The sequence below is a fragment of the Eptatretus burgeri genome, chromosome 14 (assembly GCF_056783735.1).
Source record: "Eptatretus burgeri isolate ZD-2024b chromosome 14, Ebu_testis_v1, whole genome shotgun sequence".
Lineage (NCBI taxonomy): Eukaryota > Metazoa > Chordata > Myxini > Myxiniformes > Myxinidae > Eptatretus > Eptatretus burgeri.
Genome location: NC_140974.1, coordinates 68,469,680 through 68,489,679, shown reverse-complemented (window position 1 = coordinate 68,489,679; position 20,000 = coordinate 68,469,680). Strand labels below are relative to the sequence as shown.

Below are 20,000 nucleotides of genomic sequence, written 5' to 3'. Positions count from 1 at the left end.
AAGCCTGGTGTTTGCGTAGTGGTTAGGGCAGCGGCTTGGGATCCAAGAGGTCCTGAGTTCAAGCCCCGTTGGCCACTTGAATTAATACACCAGGGGGTTGACTCAGCCTGTCATCCTTCCGAGGTCAGCGAAGTGAGTACCAGTGTACTGGGCCCAGTGTATGCCCCGGTTAAAATAGGTGTACCATATCGAATGTAGGTAATTTGGTCACGGGAAACTTGGTCACAGTAAAACGGTCACAGTAATTCGGTCATGAGGTAATTTTGTCACGGTAATTCGGTCACAAGGTAATTTGGTCACGGTATTATTATTACTATTTATTACTAGCCGAAACCCCGTCACAGACGGATTCCGTTCATTCAACCACCCTCACCAGCTCACCCACACTCGAGGGACATGGACTGGATAGGGTGTGCTTGCCCCCGTCTACTCATCCCCCGCCCCTGCCGCATCCCCCCCGCCTCCCACCCCCCGCCTTCAATTTGCTTACCCCCACCCAAAAATGTAATTACCCAGCCCCGCCACCGCCTCTTCACTCCCCGTCCCCCGTCTCTTGATTCCCCGCCCCACTTGCCCCTGGGCGTCCGCCCCTGTCCACCCCCTCACACTCAACCCCGCCTAATTCACCCCAGCCCCCGCCCACTCATCCCCCGCCCCATTTCCCCCGTCTCCCGCTTTCAATTTGCTGACCTTGCCCCCCGCCTCTTCACTCCCTGCCTCCGTCTCTTCATCCCCCGCCCCCGCCTCTTCACTCCTCGCCCCCGTCTGAACGAAAAGTGTTTATTCTGCTTCAGAGTTGAAAGTTGACGATTGCCACTATGTGCGATGCATTTTTACAGGTACGAAGTCTCTTTCAGTCCAGGTCACAGTACCGAGAAAAACGTGACGCGAACGCTAGGAGGACCACAAAATTGGTCCTTCAGTATTAATATATAGAAGATACAATGTTTCTTGTTACATTTTTTGTGTCAAATTCACATTCTGAGGGAGTCAGCATGTGCAGAAGAGTTTTACATTGCAGACGCTATTCTCGAGGAGTGGAATTACACCTCTCAGCGGTGACGGTCTGTCGACGAGAGACGTAATGATGTCAGGACGTCCTGACTCCTCTCAGTGGTGACGTCACACGTCGCCATGTAAACGAATGTAAAACGAAAAGTGTTTATTCTGCTTCAGAGTTGAAAGTTAACTCTTGCCACTATGTGCGATACACTCTTACAGGTACGAAGTGTCTTTCAGTCCAGGTCACAGTACCGAGAAAAACGTGACGCGACCGCTAGGAGGAGAACAAAATTGGTCCTTCAGTGTTAATATATAGATTCACTGCATTTAAGGCCAATATGGCCCAATAGCAATAATAAATATTATTATTATTTATTATTCACTGCATTTAAAGGCCCGTAAGGCCCAAGAGCGGTAATAAACATTTTCATTTCATGGCCGGCGAATCTTGTTGGCATAATGACGTATTGACCAAGTTTACTGACTACTATAATGGAATCGGAATTTAAAAGTTGAGAGAGACAGAATCGATTCCATTATAGTAGTCAGTAAACTTGGTCAATACGTCATTATGCCAACAAGATTCGCCGGCCATGAAATGAAAATGTTTATGACTGCTCTTGGGTCATTCCATGTCAAATCATCAAAGAATCTGCCGTCATCTCTCAGATTTTTGTAAAACTTTGGGAACCAATTGGGACTCATGAAAAACGGCAAGAACTCAAATATTTTTGCTAACAGCCTCTTAATTAGTGATATACAGACTAACGAACTTTGGACTAATTAGCACGACGTCGCGAATTCAAATGGCCATATCTCTAAAAGTATAACACCTAGAGAGCTGGTTTTGGTGTCATTTTAAAGGTATTTTCATGCCCTATGAATTTGTCTGGGCAACATTTTCCTACCTCCAACCACAAAAAAGTTATCACAAAATATAAGCTTCAATCGTGAATCCCCCAAAAATGTATCCTTCAAATTTCCTCAAATTCATCCCAGAGGTACCTTATGTTGTCAAGAAGCTTCCACATAAATTTTGTGATGGGCACTCCAATAGTTTCTGAGATATGAGCAATAATGTACATGTACGTATGGCATATAGGTTCAAAAATCAGCATTTGTAATGTATTATACAATCAATAAGTGAGTTCAAGTACACAGTGTTCACTAACCTGACTTAGGCTTTCAATGTCCTCTTCAATGCAGCAACAGCAGCACTTGTTTCTTCCCCTCAGGCCCAGTTGAAAATGAAAGTATATGATACTTCAAAGAAATTGATGGTCATTCCCTGTGTTCCCTGTCATGGCTGGGTTAGAATGATTGTATAATACATTACAAATGCTGATTTTCGAACCTATATGCCATACGTACATGTACATTATTGCTCATATCTCAGAAACTAATGGAGTGCCCATCACAAAACTTATGTGGAAGCTTCTTGACATCATAAGGTACCTCTGGGATGAATTTGAGGAAATTTGAAGGATACATTTTTTGGGGATTCACAATTGAAGTTTATATTTTGTGATAACTTTTTTGTGGTTGGAGGTCGGAAAATGTTGCCCAGACAAATTCATAGGGCATGAAAATACCTTTAAAATGACACCAAAACCAGCTCTCTAGGTGTTATACTTTTGGAGATATGGCCATTTGAATTCGCGACGTCGTGCTAATTAGTCCAAAGTTCGTTAGTCTGTATCTCACTAATTAAGAGGCTGTTAGCAAAAATATTTGAGTTCTTGCCGTTTTTCATGGGTCCCAATTGGTTCCCAAAGTTTTACAAAAACCTGAGAGATGACGGCAGATTCTTTGATGATTTGACATGGAATGACCCTCTTGGGCCTTACTGGCCTTAAATGCAGTGAATAATAAATAATAATAATAATAATAATAATACCGTGACCAAATTACCTTGTGACCGAATTACCGTGACCGAATTACTGTGACCAAATTACCTTGTGACCGTTTTACCGTGACCAAGTTTCCTGTGACCAAATTACCGCGCCCCACCATATCCCTGTGTTGTAAGAGGCGACCAGGGTTGTGTCAGGAAGGGCATCCGGTGTAAAAACTGTGCCAAATCATTATGCGGATCATAACGGATGATCCGCTTTGGCGACCCCTAACGGGAGCAGCCAAAAGAAGATCTTGTAATATACAGTGCAGTATAATGTAATATACAGTGCAGTGTAATGTAATATACAGCACAGTATAAGTAATATACAGTACAGTGTAATGTAATGTACAGTAAATGTATAATGTAATATACAGTGCAGTATAATGTAATATACAGTGCAGTGTAATGTTATATACTGTACAGTGTGATGTGATATACAGTACAGTATAATGTGATATACAGTACAGTGTGATGTGATATACAGTACAGTGTAATGCAGTACACAGTAAAATGTATAATGTAATATACATTACAGTATAATGTGATATACAGTAAAATGTATAATGTAATACACAGTAGAGCATAATGTAATACATAGTACAGTATAATGTAATACACAGTAAAATGTATAATGTAATACACAGTACAGTATAATGTGATATACAGTACAGTATAATGTAATACACAGTACAGTATAATGTGATATACAGTACAGTATAATGTAATACACAGTAAAATGTATAATGTAATACACAGTACAGCATAATGTAATACATAGTACAGTATAATGTAATACACAGTAAAATGTATAATGTAATACACAGTACAGTATAATGTGATATACAGTACAGTATAATGTAATACACAGTACAGTATAATGTATTATACAGTAAAATGTATAATGTAATATACAGTAAAATGTATAATGTAATACACAGTACAGTATAATGTAATACACAGGAAAATGTATAATGTAATACACAGTACAGTATAATGTAATACACAGGAAAATGTATAATGTAATACACAGTACAGTATAATGTAATGTAATATACAGTACAGCATAATGTGATATACAGCACAGTATAATGTGATCTACAGCACAGTATATTGTAATATATAGTACAGTATAATGTAATATACAGTACAGTATGATTTATAATGTAATATTTTCTCCTTTTCCATTTTCGGATCTCCTTTTAAAACGTGAATGTCCAAAATACAGCAAAGCTCAGGAATGGATGACATGGAGACGAGGTTTGTTCACCTTCTCCAACCGATTCGAGATCTCGCTCAGAACTGGAATGTGGATGTTGCCAGCCAGCTCGAGGAATACCTGGAACAGGTAATTAATGGTGTTTGTTTGATTAATATGGAATAGGCAAAGCCGAGAAGCGAACGTAGAATTCTTCTTGCATTCGCTTCTGACTTTACCTATAACTTGTTCACAACAGTATACTTGCCAACTATACCGTGGTGCATGTAAGCGCCGCACAGCTGATGATTTTGACAGATCTGAGGTCATTCAGGTGCAAAGCAGACTATGCTGCAATTTCCGGTTACTTCGGCCTGGATTCGGGATCAACGATCAAATAATGTAAATCACGATTAAAAATTATTTTTTGATGATGCGGGAGATATCTTTATTAAAATCAGTGGAGGAAATATACACCATGTCTGATATTATTTGGGTGTTTCATGTCTCCGACGATGCCTTTATCTCCCGGCATGCATCATTCCACATGACAAAAACCGGAAACAAAAAAAAAACAGAAGCAAAAAAAAAAAAAAACGGAAGCAAAAGGGTCATAGCCAACGTCACGGATTCCAAATTGCCACGGTATTGTGTTGTTGTTTCCTATTCTCTCATGTGCACGCGTTAAGTAATATTCACAGGATAGAAATAAAACCCAATCGTGTTTATACACCGCACAGCGTTAAAAAAAAAAAAAACCGGAAGCAAAAGGTTCATAGCCAACGACACGGATTCCAAATTGCCACGGTATTGTGTTGTTTCCTATTCTCTCATGTGCACGCGTTAAGTAATATTCACAAGATAGAAATAAAACCCAATCGTGTTTATACACCGCACAGCGTTAAAAAAAAACCGGAAGCAAAAGGGTCATAGCCAACGACACGGATTCCAAATTGCCAGGGGTATTGTGTAGTTGTTGTTGTTGTTGTTTCCTATTCTCTCATGTGCACGCGTTAAGTATGAAGGTCACTGCATTTGCTATTAACAAGCAGAGGTACCGACACGTCGTGCGGAAGGCAAAAGGATTCCAACAGTATACAATATGATGGGGTTACTACTGGTGGGGCCGATTGTATCGATGGTCAGAAAGACAGACAGAAAATACAACACGTCACTTCACTGATGGAGTGGGTGGGGGGCAGGAGAGGGGGTGGGGGAGGAGTGGGGAGGGGAGGAGGAGTGGAGTTGGAGAGCGAGTAAGGAATGGGAGGAGACGAGAGCAAGGAGTGGGAGGAGACGAGAGCAAGGAGTGGGGTTGGAGGGGAGGAGTGGGGTTGGAGAGCGAGTAAGGAGTGGGAGGAGGCGAGAGCAAGGAGTGGGGGGGAGAGGGTGAGTGATGCCTCACCACACGTCACAATACACTCTGGGAGGGGGGAGGGAGTGAGGTGAGGGGTAGTGGGGAGTGAGGTGAGGGGTCATGCTGATCCTCTGCAGCAAGTCTGGATATAATTGGGCCATCAGTGTCAGAGGAGTAGCCCGACGAATAAACAAACCCACAAACCCCAAAACACCAGTCGGTGAATTGTAGAAAGGATTTACACATGCACTATATAGTCGATGAGCTACATGGCCAAATACTGGAAATTGCTACCATAAGAGGGCACCAGATTTTTTAGTTATTTTCTGTTACCTATATGTATCTGTAACTCAAAACAGCATGATGGACATTTCTGGAGAGTAGCTTAGTTTCTGTACAGCTAAATGTGGGAGAGAGGGGTAGAAAACCAGAAAAAAAGACTAAGAGGAACATATTTAAAAGTACAAACTTTATCAGACCATTTAAAATTGTTTCTGAGACTCATTGTTCATCATTATAAAATGTACAGTTATCAAAACATGTTAGACCTCAAACTAATATACATTCTGAAGTTTTCTCAGAGATTTGAACCATAATTAACTGATTATTCTATTATTGACCCAAAGCCTTGACACAAACAGCACAACAGGTTTCATACTTGCTGTTTTCATACACACATTTCCTCACATACTTCATGTACATGACTTATTTATATTCAGGACACAAATATGATAATTACAGAGCTAAATCTTTCCTATAGTTGCCTTCAGTAAACCAAAGATCACTATAGCAAGAATAACATTAAATTGACATGGTGACAAACAATATGATATCTTTCAAGTACATTTTGTTGGAAAGTCATTGTGATACATATACTTCTCTTCCCAGACATAGTAGTTCAAAGTAATACATGATCAAAATAAAACATATACTTCCAGTATAAATCCATGAATCAGACAATACCAAACATCAAATACATATACAGTTCACATCTGTTCGTTCATTCATCATCACTCTCTGAACTGTCAGAATCCGTGAAGTCATCATTTTCCTCATGATCCTTCATGTTGTCACATGTTTGTAGGCTGCAGGCATCTGTGCACTTCAAGCCATTCACCATGCACTGACAAGATGGCAACTGGCAGCTTCTCTTGCACTTGCAAGACAGGAACTCCAGGACAACATCGGGGGCTATGGGACCAGTCATCCAGTTGACTGCAAGCTGTCCCACTTCATCCAACATCCACCCATTACTGTCAATAGGATTTTGTATGCTGGGCTTGCTGGTCAGGGATCTCTGCCAAATGGCTGCTTGGTAGTTTGCCCTCACAGCATGCATCTTCAGGCAATCCTTGCATGGAGGCAACTGTGAAGAGTCTACGTTTCCGTTCTTGATTCTGAATAATTGGTACTGCATTTCATTGACTTCTGAGATGTCTGTCTGAGCCACGTAAAGACGACAAGTGAACACCTCCAGATTTGTCAGTAATTCTGCAGACAATGTTCAATCTTGCCCTAGTTTTCTGAATGCCTCTTGGAACTGGACATTCTCCTTCAAAGAAGTTTCAGAGCAGCCAATTTTCCTCATCCACTAAATGCGCTGACTGGTCTCTGATGTACGTATACTGCAGATTGGTTGATGACATGTCTTATGTCATTTGTAGACTTTAGTTCCTGGACCTTATCCTTGAGCATAACATTATCTGTAAGGGCTTGTGCAAGTGATAGAATATCAGGATATACAAGAACCCTACCATTTGTCTCAGTGATGAAGTGGAGAGACTGACAAAATTCTGCCTCCAACTTATGGCGGATGTGATTTTTGGTCTGTTTCTTCACATCTTGGAAGCCATATGTTCTCATGAATTCTACAAGTTTGTCAGTTAGATGAGTCAGGCGAATAGCCTGAGGATTATTGAAAATAGTGTCCCTTATGTGCTTGAACAACATCATGTGTGATTCTTGTTCTGCTTCTTGGTAGGCCACGTCTTCGTTTGCCATAGTTGCAGTCACAGCTTTGGGTTTCTCATCCCTCGTGTAATTTCTGTAACAGGTCTTATGATAGTGGGCCTCTGCTGCCACGAGTTCTCGTGATGTTATGGCCAGAATTTTATTGTCAAATTGCCTAATGGCTGCTTGTCGAACCTTGTCATCAGAACGGAGCTCTAAAGACTGCATGAGTGGTTCATGGGTTTTGGATCCTGTGATGTATTTGGTTTTCTTGTCACAGAAAATACAAATTTTATCCATAACACGAGATGAACTAGGGTCATCACACAAGGATTTCCAGGGATCTGTGCCAGCAGAAGAGTCTTCTTTGGATGAAAGGCTGGCAAGTGTTTTCTTGTGAGTGAAAGAAGAATGACAGTTTCTATGATACCATAGTTTTGAGTCATAATCATATTCACAGAAATTAAGGATGGCATCAATAGGCTAGTGGCCAAATGAGGTTTTGGGTGGCATACCCCTACCCAAGGTAGAACAAGTCACAACCTATTTTTTCTTGAAGAGGGATGTTTGGGGAGTTAGAAAATCATGGTTGTGAACCTGAGATCATTGCACAACATTTTGAAAATCACGTTTACATATGTACCACTGCAGACTGCAAAAATGGATTTAATCGCCACAGATGTTGGCTCATATTGGCTCATATATTTGTTAATACTGGTGCGACAAACACAAATTTGGTACCAAAATGTGAGGAATGATGACATATATATCTGTAAAAACCATTTGTGATGTAACAAAGACTTTTGTGTGATCTACAGGCAAAAATAGTGGAATTTTACTCAACAAATCAGCTTCAGGTTTACCAATAAATATCAACTAAACAATTAATTTCTTCATAAGTATTTGAGTTGTATTACTACACATTACATCAAAATAACCCTCTATCATTCTCCTTTTTAGAAATATAACTCATAAAGATAAATTAGTTGAATTAATAGTTATTACCAAAATCATACGTCACCCCCCCTAAAAGTAACCGACATTGATTAATTTATAATACACTAGTACGTGCCCGTAAAAAATAAATAAATAAGTAAATAAACCACACAGGCCGTTTCTTCGCTCTCACGTGCCCGTACGTGCGTGACCTGGAAGTTCGATATTATTCGCTGATACGATTATTCGCAATTTATTTTTAATACCCAATTATTCAATTAGCGCCAACGTATTTTACCTTTTCGCAATGTCGTGGCAAGGAAAAACAAAAAGAGAAGAGAAGAGAGAAAAAATTTACTTCCTGGTTCGGAGCATACCAGCATTCTGATGTTCCCGAAATTTATACACCGTCTAATATGAAAACTATCATAACTTGGGCCATTGTGTTTATCTATAAATTGGCATAAGAAATCGAGAAATTATTAGAATCCACGAAGTCATCACTCTCCGGAAGCCTGTACGTTGTAACCCGTAAAGGTGAATGTGGCTGTGCTTCCCTTCCCCATCGGCCACGCCCATGCAACAACGTGTCTTGCCATTGGTTTGGTAAATAAATGGCCATAACTTGGGAAGCACTTGTCCGATTAATATCAAACCTTGAAAAGGCACATCCTCAGGTCCCCACCAATATACCTGGCAAGTTTCAATTAGATCAGACCAGAGGTTGTCGAGAAACAGCGGTCACACACACACACACACAGACACACACACAGAGATTGCTGGAATTATAGATAGATATATATGCATTAACCAAACAAGAATGATTTTAAATCCAGTTGCAGAAAATCAATTTTTGAGCTTGATCGCCTTTTTCTAAAACTACTGATATATACTTATCTTTAATTATTTCATTTCAGATGCTTGTGCTGACAATTGATCTGCAATTATGGATCTGGAACCACCTGTTGTGAAGCGTCGTAAAATTGATACTGACCACTGCATCATATGCTTTAAACCCCTCAACCCTAAAAAGCAAGAAGTTGTAAAGAACCCAACATTTAATGGTTTGAGTGCAATCTTCAAAGCAAGTCAAATCAGAAAAGATGACGTTTACGAAAGTATCTGGCCTTTGCAACAAGACATATTGAGTCTTGATTTGAAAGTATCATTCCACAAATCGTGTCGGGCCAAGTATACCAGCAAGTCAAATATCTCCACATCCAACCCCAGTGAGAGTGACCAGCAACCATGCACATCTGTGGCAACAGAACACACAAGAATCAGCAGAAATGAAATAGCTGGGTTTGACATCAGGAATAACTGCTTCATTTGTGGAAAATCCAACACTTCCAGAAACAAGCTTACACCGTTATCTACAGGAACTGGACAGTCCACCAGAGAAAAAGTTCTGGCAGCAGCTGACAAAAGACAAGACGATAAAATACACATGCGCATGCTTGCCTTTCCAGATTTGTTCGCCTATGATGCCAAGTACCACAGGCTATACTATTCACACTATATTTCAGAAAGGAACATCACTGCTGCAATTCTAAATCAGGAGAGGAAACAATGGGCACATTACATGATGAAGCTTTTGATGAAGTGAAATGTTATCTGGAACAAACTGTGTTCTCCAAAACTAAGACAGTGACAACCCTCGTTCATCTGAAAGATGAATACGTTGGATATTTGGTTTCACTGGGTACCACGAATGCAGAACAGTATAAAACTTGGAAGTTGAAGGAGCGATTAACTAAATATTATGGTGACCAAATAGTCTGTGTAACATTTTATGGCCACACTGACATCATATGCTCTTCTTCTGTGACCTTATGTGATGCCCTGAGAAAAGCCACGATTCTGCAGAGCAAGACTGATGAACCAGAATATGAAGACATCCCGTCTGATGTACCATCAGCCACAGATAGTGAAATGCATACTTTGCATGCTGCAGCTGGTATCCTGAGGAAGCACATGGCTGACATCGAGCATGTTGGAAATATGTATGCACCTGTCGAGGAAACAGATATTCAGCACTGTGCAGAATTTGTTCCTAATACACTCTACGACTTTATTCAGTGGTGCACCAGTGAGAAATCGCACACGAATGTAACCAGCTGTAGTGATGAAGGTGTTATGAAGAACAACCTGAGGACGATCGCCATTTGTCACAATATAATATCACAGAGCCGTCGAGTGTACTCCACAATAACGCTTGGTTTAGCTTTGCAGGTGCATCATGAATTGGGAAGCAAGCATCTCATTGACATGCTTCATGAATTAGGACACTGTGTGTCCCATAATGAGGTGAGACGTTTCCTCATGTCTGTGGCTGTTGATCAAACTGCCTCGGAGGATATTTACATCCCCAAAGTTCTTCAAAACATACGCTGCACCGACGATGACTGTAGGCAGAGCAGAACATGTCATTGTATCTCTGCAGGACTGACCTGCACTGAATTCTGCTTGTGTAGGGCAGACGATTGTCCAAATGTTGATGATTCTGTTGTCTTTGACGACAGCACTGATGAAGAGCGTGACTGAACTTTTAAATGTACGACATGTATTACTTCATGTAATAGATGTACACAAGTTACAGTGCATGTTATGAATTCATTATCGTCATATGTGAAATAGCTTATATCAACATGATGTCTATAAAAGTCACTTTCACAATTGTGTCAGAATCTTAAGTCAATTCTTCATGTTGCATATCTGCTTCGGGATTTCTATAGGTCAGCATTAGTGGGGTGACATATAATTTCAGTTATAACTATATCATTTCATTGACAATTATATCATTAGATATATGTTTCAAAGGGTAAATAAACTTGGATTATGTTGATGTAACAAGTATGACTGCAAGTCCAATATTTTTGAAGTAATTAATGTTTTTGTTGATATTTATTGGTAAACCCGAAGCTGATTTGTTGAGTAAAATTCCACTATTTTTGCCTGTAGGTCACACAAAAGCCTTTGTTACATCACAAATGGTTTATATATATATATATATATATATATATATATATATATATATATATATATATATATATATATATATATATGTCATCATTCCGCACATTTTGGTACCAAATTTGTATTTGTAGCACCAGTATTAACAAATATATGAGCCAAAATCTGTGGCGATTAAATCCATTTTTGCAGTCTGCAGTGGTACATATGTAAACGTGATTTTCAAAATGTTGTGCAATGATCTCAGGTTCACAACCATGATTTTCTAACTCCCCAAACATCCCTCTTCAAGAAAAAAATAGGTTGTGACTTGTTCTACCGTGGGTAGGGGTTTCTCACAATTTTAGGCCCCTTTTTAGGTCATCTCTTCCGAGATGACCTAATAAAGCCAGACCAAATGTCCGTACGTCCGTCCGTCCGTCCGTCCATACGTCCGTCAACAATTTTTCTTTCCAATCTTGATGAAACTTGGTATGTGGGTAGAGGTTGATGAGTGTTGCACAACAATATAACTTTTGTCCGGGTTCAAGGTCAGGGACGAGGTCACGGGGTCACGTAAGTTATAAAAATCGCCATTTTCAAAACCTATCTCGTCTGCTATTCTACAAGATATTCGGCAACTGTTTATCGATTATGATAGTAAAAAATATTATCTTGTATCTAACCGGACAGATTTTTGAATTTCCTTCCCGTTTGATCGTCACGTGATCTGGAAGATGGCCAAAAACGCCGATGCGATTCGCAAAGAAGGAAGGAAGGAGAAATGAAATATAAATATAAAACACATTTTTAGCCTTCTATATTTATGCATTTTCCGCCGAAGGTGCAAAAGTTTCAAAACCCGAAATGTAAACGTCGGCATTTATTTTCAAAATATAATTTCGTGCGCGCACGCCAAAATGCCGAGTCATCTTTCACTAAACTGCATAGTAGAACTGCGCAGTAGTCCGGTCATGGCGTCTGAGCAGTGGCCAGCGTGGTTCAGATCGACTGTGGTTTCTGGGGCGAAGGTGATTGTTAAGAAGTATGTCGACGGTATAAATTCGAGTGACTGTATTGGTGATTTAATCACGCAACATCTTGACAACGAATATTCTGGCCGAACGATTGCATCAATTCAGTGCATCAGCAGGGATAATTCGCAGGCTCCTCTCGATTGTGCCGATATCTAACATAATCACCGGTGGACATAGGGCTGCAGGCTGTGGGGCGAGGCCACGGATCCCAGATGAGGGGATAAGTGATAAATTATGCTACATGCTTCAAGCTTTCTGATTAATATATCAATGAGTACATTCCATAATTAATGAATTAATAATTAATGAATCTGGCATACAAAATGTTTTTTCATACCTGACATGTTACTTTGTGCAGTGTCACGAAACTTCTGTGGAATTAATAATTTATGAATTTGCTAACTCTAACGATTTTTCAAACCTCAATATCTCTATAAATACTTGACCAATTTTCATTCTGAAAGTTGCATTAAAATCAGTGAAGAATAATCTACAGGATTATCATAATCTCCGAGAGCTAAGCCTATTTTTTTCGTTTTTTTTCTACAACCGGAAGTGAAATGTCCCCAGAGAGTGGACAGACCGGAAAACCACGTATTGCACTTACTGGAGATTCTGATGTGTTAATCGGGGTACTAAATGAACGATACATATTTATTAATTATGTCATTAGTAGTATGATCCTCGTGTATCTCTGTGAACTATTTCAATCTAAACAGTTAGTTTGGACTGTTTCGCGGTTACCTGAACTGAACATTGAGAACTTGTGGTATTATAGAGATGACCGTCACCCCCACACGGGGGTAATTTTTTAATTTGGCCACTCGCCTACAAAGTTTTGTATCCTGGCAGCGTTCTGAAACAATTCTCTGGACTGTGGATCCTTTGGGTTGGTGAGCTCACTGATTGGCGCACTCACTGCACAGATTATACAGGTCCTCTCCTCAACACGAGGCCTTTTGAGTGGCTTCTGAGGTGCATCCATTATTTATTCACCTGCAATGATACAGAATAGAGCAAATATTTATCAATTGGAGATATAACAATAAATGCATATATTTTTCATCTTTGTTAAGTGTCACTTGGCATAGCTGTGTGGCTTCGAAGTCAATTTCTAAGGTTAATTGGAAGAAGATATGAATTACCTTAAATAATCATACACACGCTTATAAAACTATATTTATCAAATTGAACTTAAATCATACCCAGCATCGTCAAACATGAGAAGAGTTGTGAATCTCAGCTCCCTGGATCTCATCTTGTCACTCTCTGAGGGATTCATGTTAGTGAACACAAGATGAATAATGTTATTAGGATTAATGCTTATAATTTAAATATCACCTAAATAACAACCTTTACTAGGATGATTTACATTATGCCAATAATTGTTCCTGAAGCTTTTTCATAATCATTTCTAAAGTGGACCTCAATGCCTATCCAATGCCTTCAGGACCCAACTTAGGCTCTAAATTATCAAATTGTGAGAAAAAATGTTTTGTCAACCAAACATACCTTGTTCACATGCACACAATAGAAAACAACTCATAAAACAAGTGTTTTTTGTCTTTATTCAAAACATATTTCATGGAATGTGCAATTTTTGAGGCTCAATTTGGCACCTGCTTCGCCATAAAATCATGATATCTTCAAAATCCCAGAGAAAACTTGAGCTACTCTACTGAGAAATCCATCATACTGTTTTGTTATGTCCATGGGCATATACATAAGATAAAACAAACAAAGTCTGGTGCCCTCTCATGGAAGCAATTTTTGGATGGGCTCATGTACTAATAAGCTCTGGAATCTCTTCACCTGAGAAAAATTGCGGAATTGATCAGAGAAGCAGTTCTGACTGTTAAAAAAACAAAAAAAAACAGCTTTCATTCGTCCAATTCATACATTCTTTGACAACCCTTCCTCTCCTCGACCTCCGTAGAGATGTACAGTGGTGGTGGAGGTTTTTGGAGTAGGATAGCATGAGGAGAGGGGAGAGAAGCAAGGCAGTGCGAGGAGGGAGGGAAGGAAGCATGAGGGGAGGGGAAGGCATTGTGAGGGGAGGGGAAGGGAGGGGAGGGGAAGGCAGCGTGAGGGGAGGGGAAGGCAGCATGAGGGGAGGGCAGTGCGAGGGGAGAGAAAGGCAGTGCAAGGGGAGGGGAAGGGAAGGCAGTGGGAGGGGAGGGGAAGGCAGTGCAAGGGGAGGGAAGTGGGAGGGTGGGGGGGGGAGAGGTAGCGTGATGGGGTGAAACAGCATGAGGGGAAGGGGAGGCAGTGTGAGGGAGAGGAAGGCAGCGTAAGTGGAATGAAGTCAGCGTAAGGGCAATGAAGGCAGCGTGAGGGCAAGGAACGGAAGCATGAGGGTAGGGTAGGCAACATACCAGGGCATCACGAGGGCAATAAAACACACTCAAACAGCAATGTTTTCTTTTTACTGCCTGGAGGTGTTTAATATGACGGATCGGTGATTGTTAATCGCTTGCCAAGCGAGCCGTTCCTTATCAACCGTTTCGTTGGAGTGCTTCCATGAGTACTTGAGCCACTTGGCGAGCACTCTAAATTATCCGCATTGTCACTGAATATTGATTGACTTGAACAAAGTTCATGGGCCACTCGCCCGCATTGCACCCACGTTGTTCTGCGGTGCATCGGGCGATGGCTGGCTCACTGAAAATGTGCAGTTTTATTTTGCACCACATTTCCCCTTTTTGTTCAATCGTCCTTTATTGTATGACCCGTCACTTTTGCAAACATAAATACGTATAAAAACTAGAAGGGCACTCAGTGGAGCGCATACCTCCACCACGTGATGCCTGATCCACGAGAACATATCAGGCCCAATATATTTTTGAAATATCATGCTATACAGTACTATATTGTTTTTGGCCCCATCTCTCAATGGTGAAGAACCACTTTAAAAATTAAATAATTCTCGTATCCAGATCCGGATTCAGATCTTCACCAAAATCTAATCAATTTGTCATGGTCACACACCCAACCAGTCCACGTACTTTCATCCGAATCCATCTACAACTTTCTGAGATGTCGTGATATATGTTAGTTTATCCGTATCTCTCAATGGTGAAGAATCACTTTTAAAATTCTCGTAGTCGGATCCTGATTCGGATCTTAACCAAATTCTAATCAGTTCGGCCTTGTGACACACCGAACCTACCCACCAACTTTTATCCGTATCTGTTGACAAGTTTTTGAGAGATCCTGTATGCAGACAGATAGACAGACAGAGAGGTGGTGAAAACATAACCTCCTTCACCTTTGGTGGCGGAGCTGAACATTAAACGTTTCGTTTTTAAAAGTTTCTTCAAACGTTTTGTTGGAGTTCTTGGTTAAGCAACTTGGCGCACGTGCTTTTCAAGCCTTGATGGTGATACCACAATTCGATACCGGAGTAAGGAAGCCAAAATATATGAGATGTTAACAATGAGTAAAAAATGTTTTCAGTTGTTATAAAGTAATGAATCACCATATCATGGCAGGACAGCCGAGACCTACGCACGCTCGCTCTCAGCTGTCTTGCCTGGTTTTCAATCCCTACCCAGCTATTAACTGTCATCTTGGTATTTCACACGCTGGGAGATTCATCAGTCTGTGTGCTGTCTCTTACCTGGACATTAAACTGTTCATCACATCTGCCAGAATCCCCCTCTCCCTCCTCCCCTCTCTCCCCCTCCCCTCTCTCCCCCTCCCCTCTCTCCCCCTCCCTTTTCTCTCCCCTCTCCATCTCTCACCCCTCTGCCTCTCTCCCTCACATCCCTCTCCCTCTCTCCCTCCCACCCCTCTCCCTCACTCTGGCCCCTCTCCTCTCCCCCACCCTTTCCTCTCCGCTCCCTCTCCCTCCCACTCCTTGCCCTAGCCCCTGCTTCCCCACCCCTCCCCTTCTGTCAAGGGGACTGTTAAGGACTGATGGTTTAGTTTTGAATTTAAAAATGCTTCCCCATAGGGTAGCATGTACGAATCAGATTGGGAGTGAGCCGACCGGAGGATTGCAAAGGTCGCTGCATGTGCGAGTATGCATGCATACAGGCAGGCCTTTGCCAGGTACATCGCGTGGGTTTTGAATGCTCTCGCCCGGTTTTATATAGAACGCGGCAGGTAAAAAGAAAATGTTGCTGTCTGGGCATGTTTTATCGCCCTTCCCTTATGCTCCCATCATGCTACCTTCCCTTCCCTTCCCCTCACACTGCCTTCCTTTCCTTCCATTCATGCGACATTCCCTTCCCCTCACGCTGCCTTCCCTTCCCCCACGCTGCCTTCCCTTCCCCTCACGCTGCCTTCCCTTCCCCTCACGCCACATTCTCTTACCCTTGCGCTGCCTTCCCCTTTCCTTCATGCTCCCTTCCCTCCACCTCCACTCACGCTTAGCGCATCCCTTCTCCACCCGGCACCCCCCACCCCCCATGGATATCTCCCGGCAGTCTCTGTGTACTGTATCAACGTGCTGTTTTCACATCCCCTATTTCGTTCAATCCGGTACTATTCTCCCTCCACCCTTCCCTCATTCTCCACAGGTCCCACTACCAAACGCAAGTCGAGAACCCCTGCGCTCACTTCCTCCCAACCCCCCTCCCCCTCTCCTTTCCCTCCTTCTCTATCCCCCATTCTCCTTGTTCCAACCCCCCCATCCCGAAGTGCACTGTATAGCACCGTTTGGTGAGGCGTCACTTTCCCCACCCCTCCCCTCACTCTTCCCCCCTTCCGAGCTCCCCCTTTCCTCACCCCTCCGAGCTCCCCCACCCCTCCTCCCTCATCACTCCCCTCTCCCGACTTCCTCCCTCGTATATTCCTCCCCTCCTTCCTTTATCCCTCCCCTCCTCTCTCCCTCCTCCCGCTCTTTCTTCTCCCCTCCTTAATATTCCTGTCAGCGAAGCGACGGGTTAGTATGGTTCACCGTGTCATGCCGTGGGAATTGCGTGCCAAAAGCGATTTTATTGTTTAAATGCCATCTATAGGGTGTGCCTAAACAGAAAAACTTGGGTGGCAATTTCACTTTTGGGAATTTGGGTTTTTGTGGGGGCTTAAACGGGGGTACTGTCATTTCGCAGTTTATCGCCCGAAATGAAAGCGCTAATATTGATATAACTATTTATCTCTTAAAATATGAATAGGAAAATTATGAAAAAAATCAGGTGTCTTCCTCATATCATCATTCATTTATATACCAAATATTTAGTTGATATCCTGAATAATTATTGATGTATTAACAAATATATTACTTGTACATGCAGAATATGTGAACCATGACATCCGCCTTCTCTGAACCAGGTTAAGATTTTGTCCATTTCAGCACCTTTGATTGTCTCCTACTATAAAACAATTCTAACTTAATATATGTACAATAAATTAATGCTAGGCCTAATCGATGAGAGTAACGTAGCAATATTTTATGAAGTATGTTCTTCCCAGATAAGTATCCAATGCAGAAATAAGTCATTCGTGACTGGAAGATTTTACCAACTTCAGCACCAGTTTGTGTCAGGAATTGCCTTTCCTTTGCTACATTATTTAGGCATATACTGTGATATTTACACGATATGATTGTGTATGTTTTTATATATATATATATATATATATATATATATATATATATATATATATATATATATATATATATATATATATATATAAGAAAAAAACAACAAATGTATTATATGATAAAACATGTAATATTCATGACATGACTTCATAGCACTGATACAAATAAAGGAAATAAAAATATACCTTTCTGTAATCATCACACATTCATACCACATTTTACCACCAGTAATTACTCCACTCAACATCAAGATGAATACTAACAATGGACTAAATGAATGTAGAATCTTAAATGAATCTTATTGGGTCATTTGCTGATCTTAATACATTGGCTAACTGATTGGCTACATGTCATCTTCGTCACAAATACTGTAGTCATTCACGTTTCCACAGTCGGTGCATTTGCATAATGCTGTGCATGGCAAGCGATTTTTATGGCATGAACAATTCACTTTCTCTTTGCACGCACGTTTGCATCCACATCTAACTAGTTCAAGTACTACATGTGGTGCTGGCTTTTCGAGACATTGTACTGGTATAAGGTTTTTGTCGTCATTTAGTTTCCATCCATTGCCCTCTGGGAGCAGGTTCTTTGGCCTTGGTTCTTGGTAGGTTTTGTCTCTTTTGGACATCAGGTTGGCACGCTGTATGTGAGGTTTCAGAGTGCTTCACGTCGGTGGAAGCTTTTCACCTTCCAAGTTCTTGACCTTGAACAGCTCCCATTGAAGATCTGGCAATGTGCCGCACAAACCTTTGCTGGAGTATATACTGCAGACTAACATCTCGACATTGACAACATCAGCTTCAGGAAGACTGTCTGGACATCCAAAGATCTGGAAAGTCTTGATAATCTTGCTGCTTGAAGGTAGTTGCAGGAAGTTGGTTATCCACACTTTCTTCGATATATTGAAGAACTTTCCACCCCAATCCGCGCCAGTGAAGTTGTGCAGTCCTATCAAAGCTTTTGACTTCTTCGTTCCAATCGCAGTGTACCTCTCTTTGATGTCAATTGTCCGGAAGAATTTCCCTCTGCCAGTTAACATCTTCAATTGTCCTGGGATGGTGTGTTTGGCAACAATATCTATCAACAAGAACACATCTGTGTCTGGGGACCACACATACATGTCTCGCGTTGACGTTCCTTGTCTTGCTGCATCGATGACACTAGTGTCATCAGTGGATTTCATTCTCTCGACCACTCCACACTCCACTCTCTTCTCGATGTTGAGGACACTGCTGTAGCTGGTTCCAAGATGTAGGTCTGACAGGAATTTGACAAGCTGTTTGCTGCGTACTTTGTTGTGTACAGAGAGTGCCAAGCCAATATTCAGCGGTGTCTCTGTGTGTGACACAAATCCAACATCTGACTTCGGCTTATGGCGAACTTGCTTGACGCTCTTTACATTTTGCACAAGTACTTGTGATACAATGCTGACGGTGTTCTTTATGGCTCCATCCCGCTTACCAGAAACAGAGTGTGCATTTGTGCCAAAGAGTAGCTGCTTCAGAAAGAAAGCTACCATTGGTGGATTTTCAAACGACATGTTACCAGTGAAGTGCCACTTATCTTTGCAATTCAACAACTCATCACGAAGCAACTTAGTAACTCTAACAATGTCGCTAAGTGTTTCCCCCGAATCTTGGGGTACTACTTTACCAACAGCAACTGAAAGGGTTTTACTATTGATGATATTCTCACTTTCATTGAGTTGATGGGGCCTGACAAATTCAGCAGTACTGATATTTTCTGTTATCAAACTTTTTAGGTGGCGTTTGAAATCGGAGCTATCCACACTAACACCATGTTCAGTCAAAGTTGACAGATACTCATAATTAACATCATTCATATTTAGAACAGCACCAGACGAGAGCGAACATTTGACTGCATTTACAATTTCAATGTCACACATATGCTTGGTTATATTATCATCGACTCCAGTACAATCAAATCTGAAAGAATAGCATTGGCGTTCAACATTTCATAAACAATCTCTGTGATACCACATTTCATTTGCAGCAGCATCACCAACTTCAAGCAATAGTGACAGGTTTGCTCGGACTTTGTCATCACGTGTCTTTGTTTTTATGTCCTGAAAGCGGGTCCCCATCGTATCTGTCAGGACAATA

General features: G+C 41.2%; 2 protein-coding genes and 1 pseudogene across 4 annotated transcripts in view; 2 read left to right on the top strand and 1 right to left on the bottom strand.

Moving 5' to 3' along the window:
- Positions 1-20,000, top strand: part of NCAPH2 (non-SMC condensin II complex subunit H2) — an 82,705-nt gene that overhangs the window by 871 nt on the left and 61,834 nt on the right. For all 3 annotated transcript variants that reach the window (XM_085855391.1, XM_085855390.1, XM_085855392.1), the window contains exon 2: positions 4,125-4,244. In XM_085855391.1, the coding sequence (XP_085711517.1) occupies positions 4,137-4,244 (108 nt within the window). In that variant the 5' untranslated portion in view covers positions 4,125-4,136. The remainder of the gene's footprint in view (positions 1-4,124; positions 4,245-20,000) is intronic.
- On the bottom strand, positions 6,210-8,349 carry LOC147013528 (uncharacterized). The gene is made up of 2 exons (XM_085855734.1): positions 8,329-8,349; positions 6,210-7,884 (listed from the first exon to the last, which is right to left on the bottom strand). The coding sequence occupies exons 1-2, from the start codon at positions 8,347-8,349 to the stop codon at positions 7,036-7,038; spliced, it is 870 nt and encodes a 289-aa protein (XP_085711860.1). The 3' UTR covers positions 6,210-7,035.
- On the top strand, positions 9,947-11,366 carry LOC147013527 (uncharacterized; annotated as a pseudogene).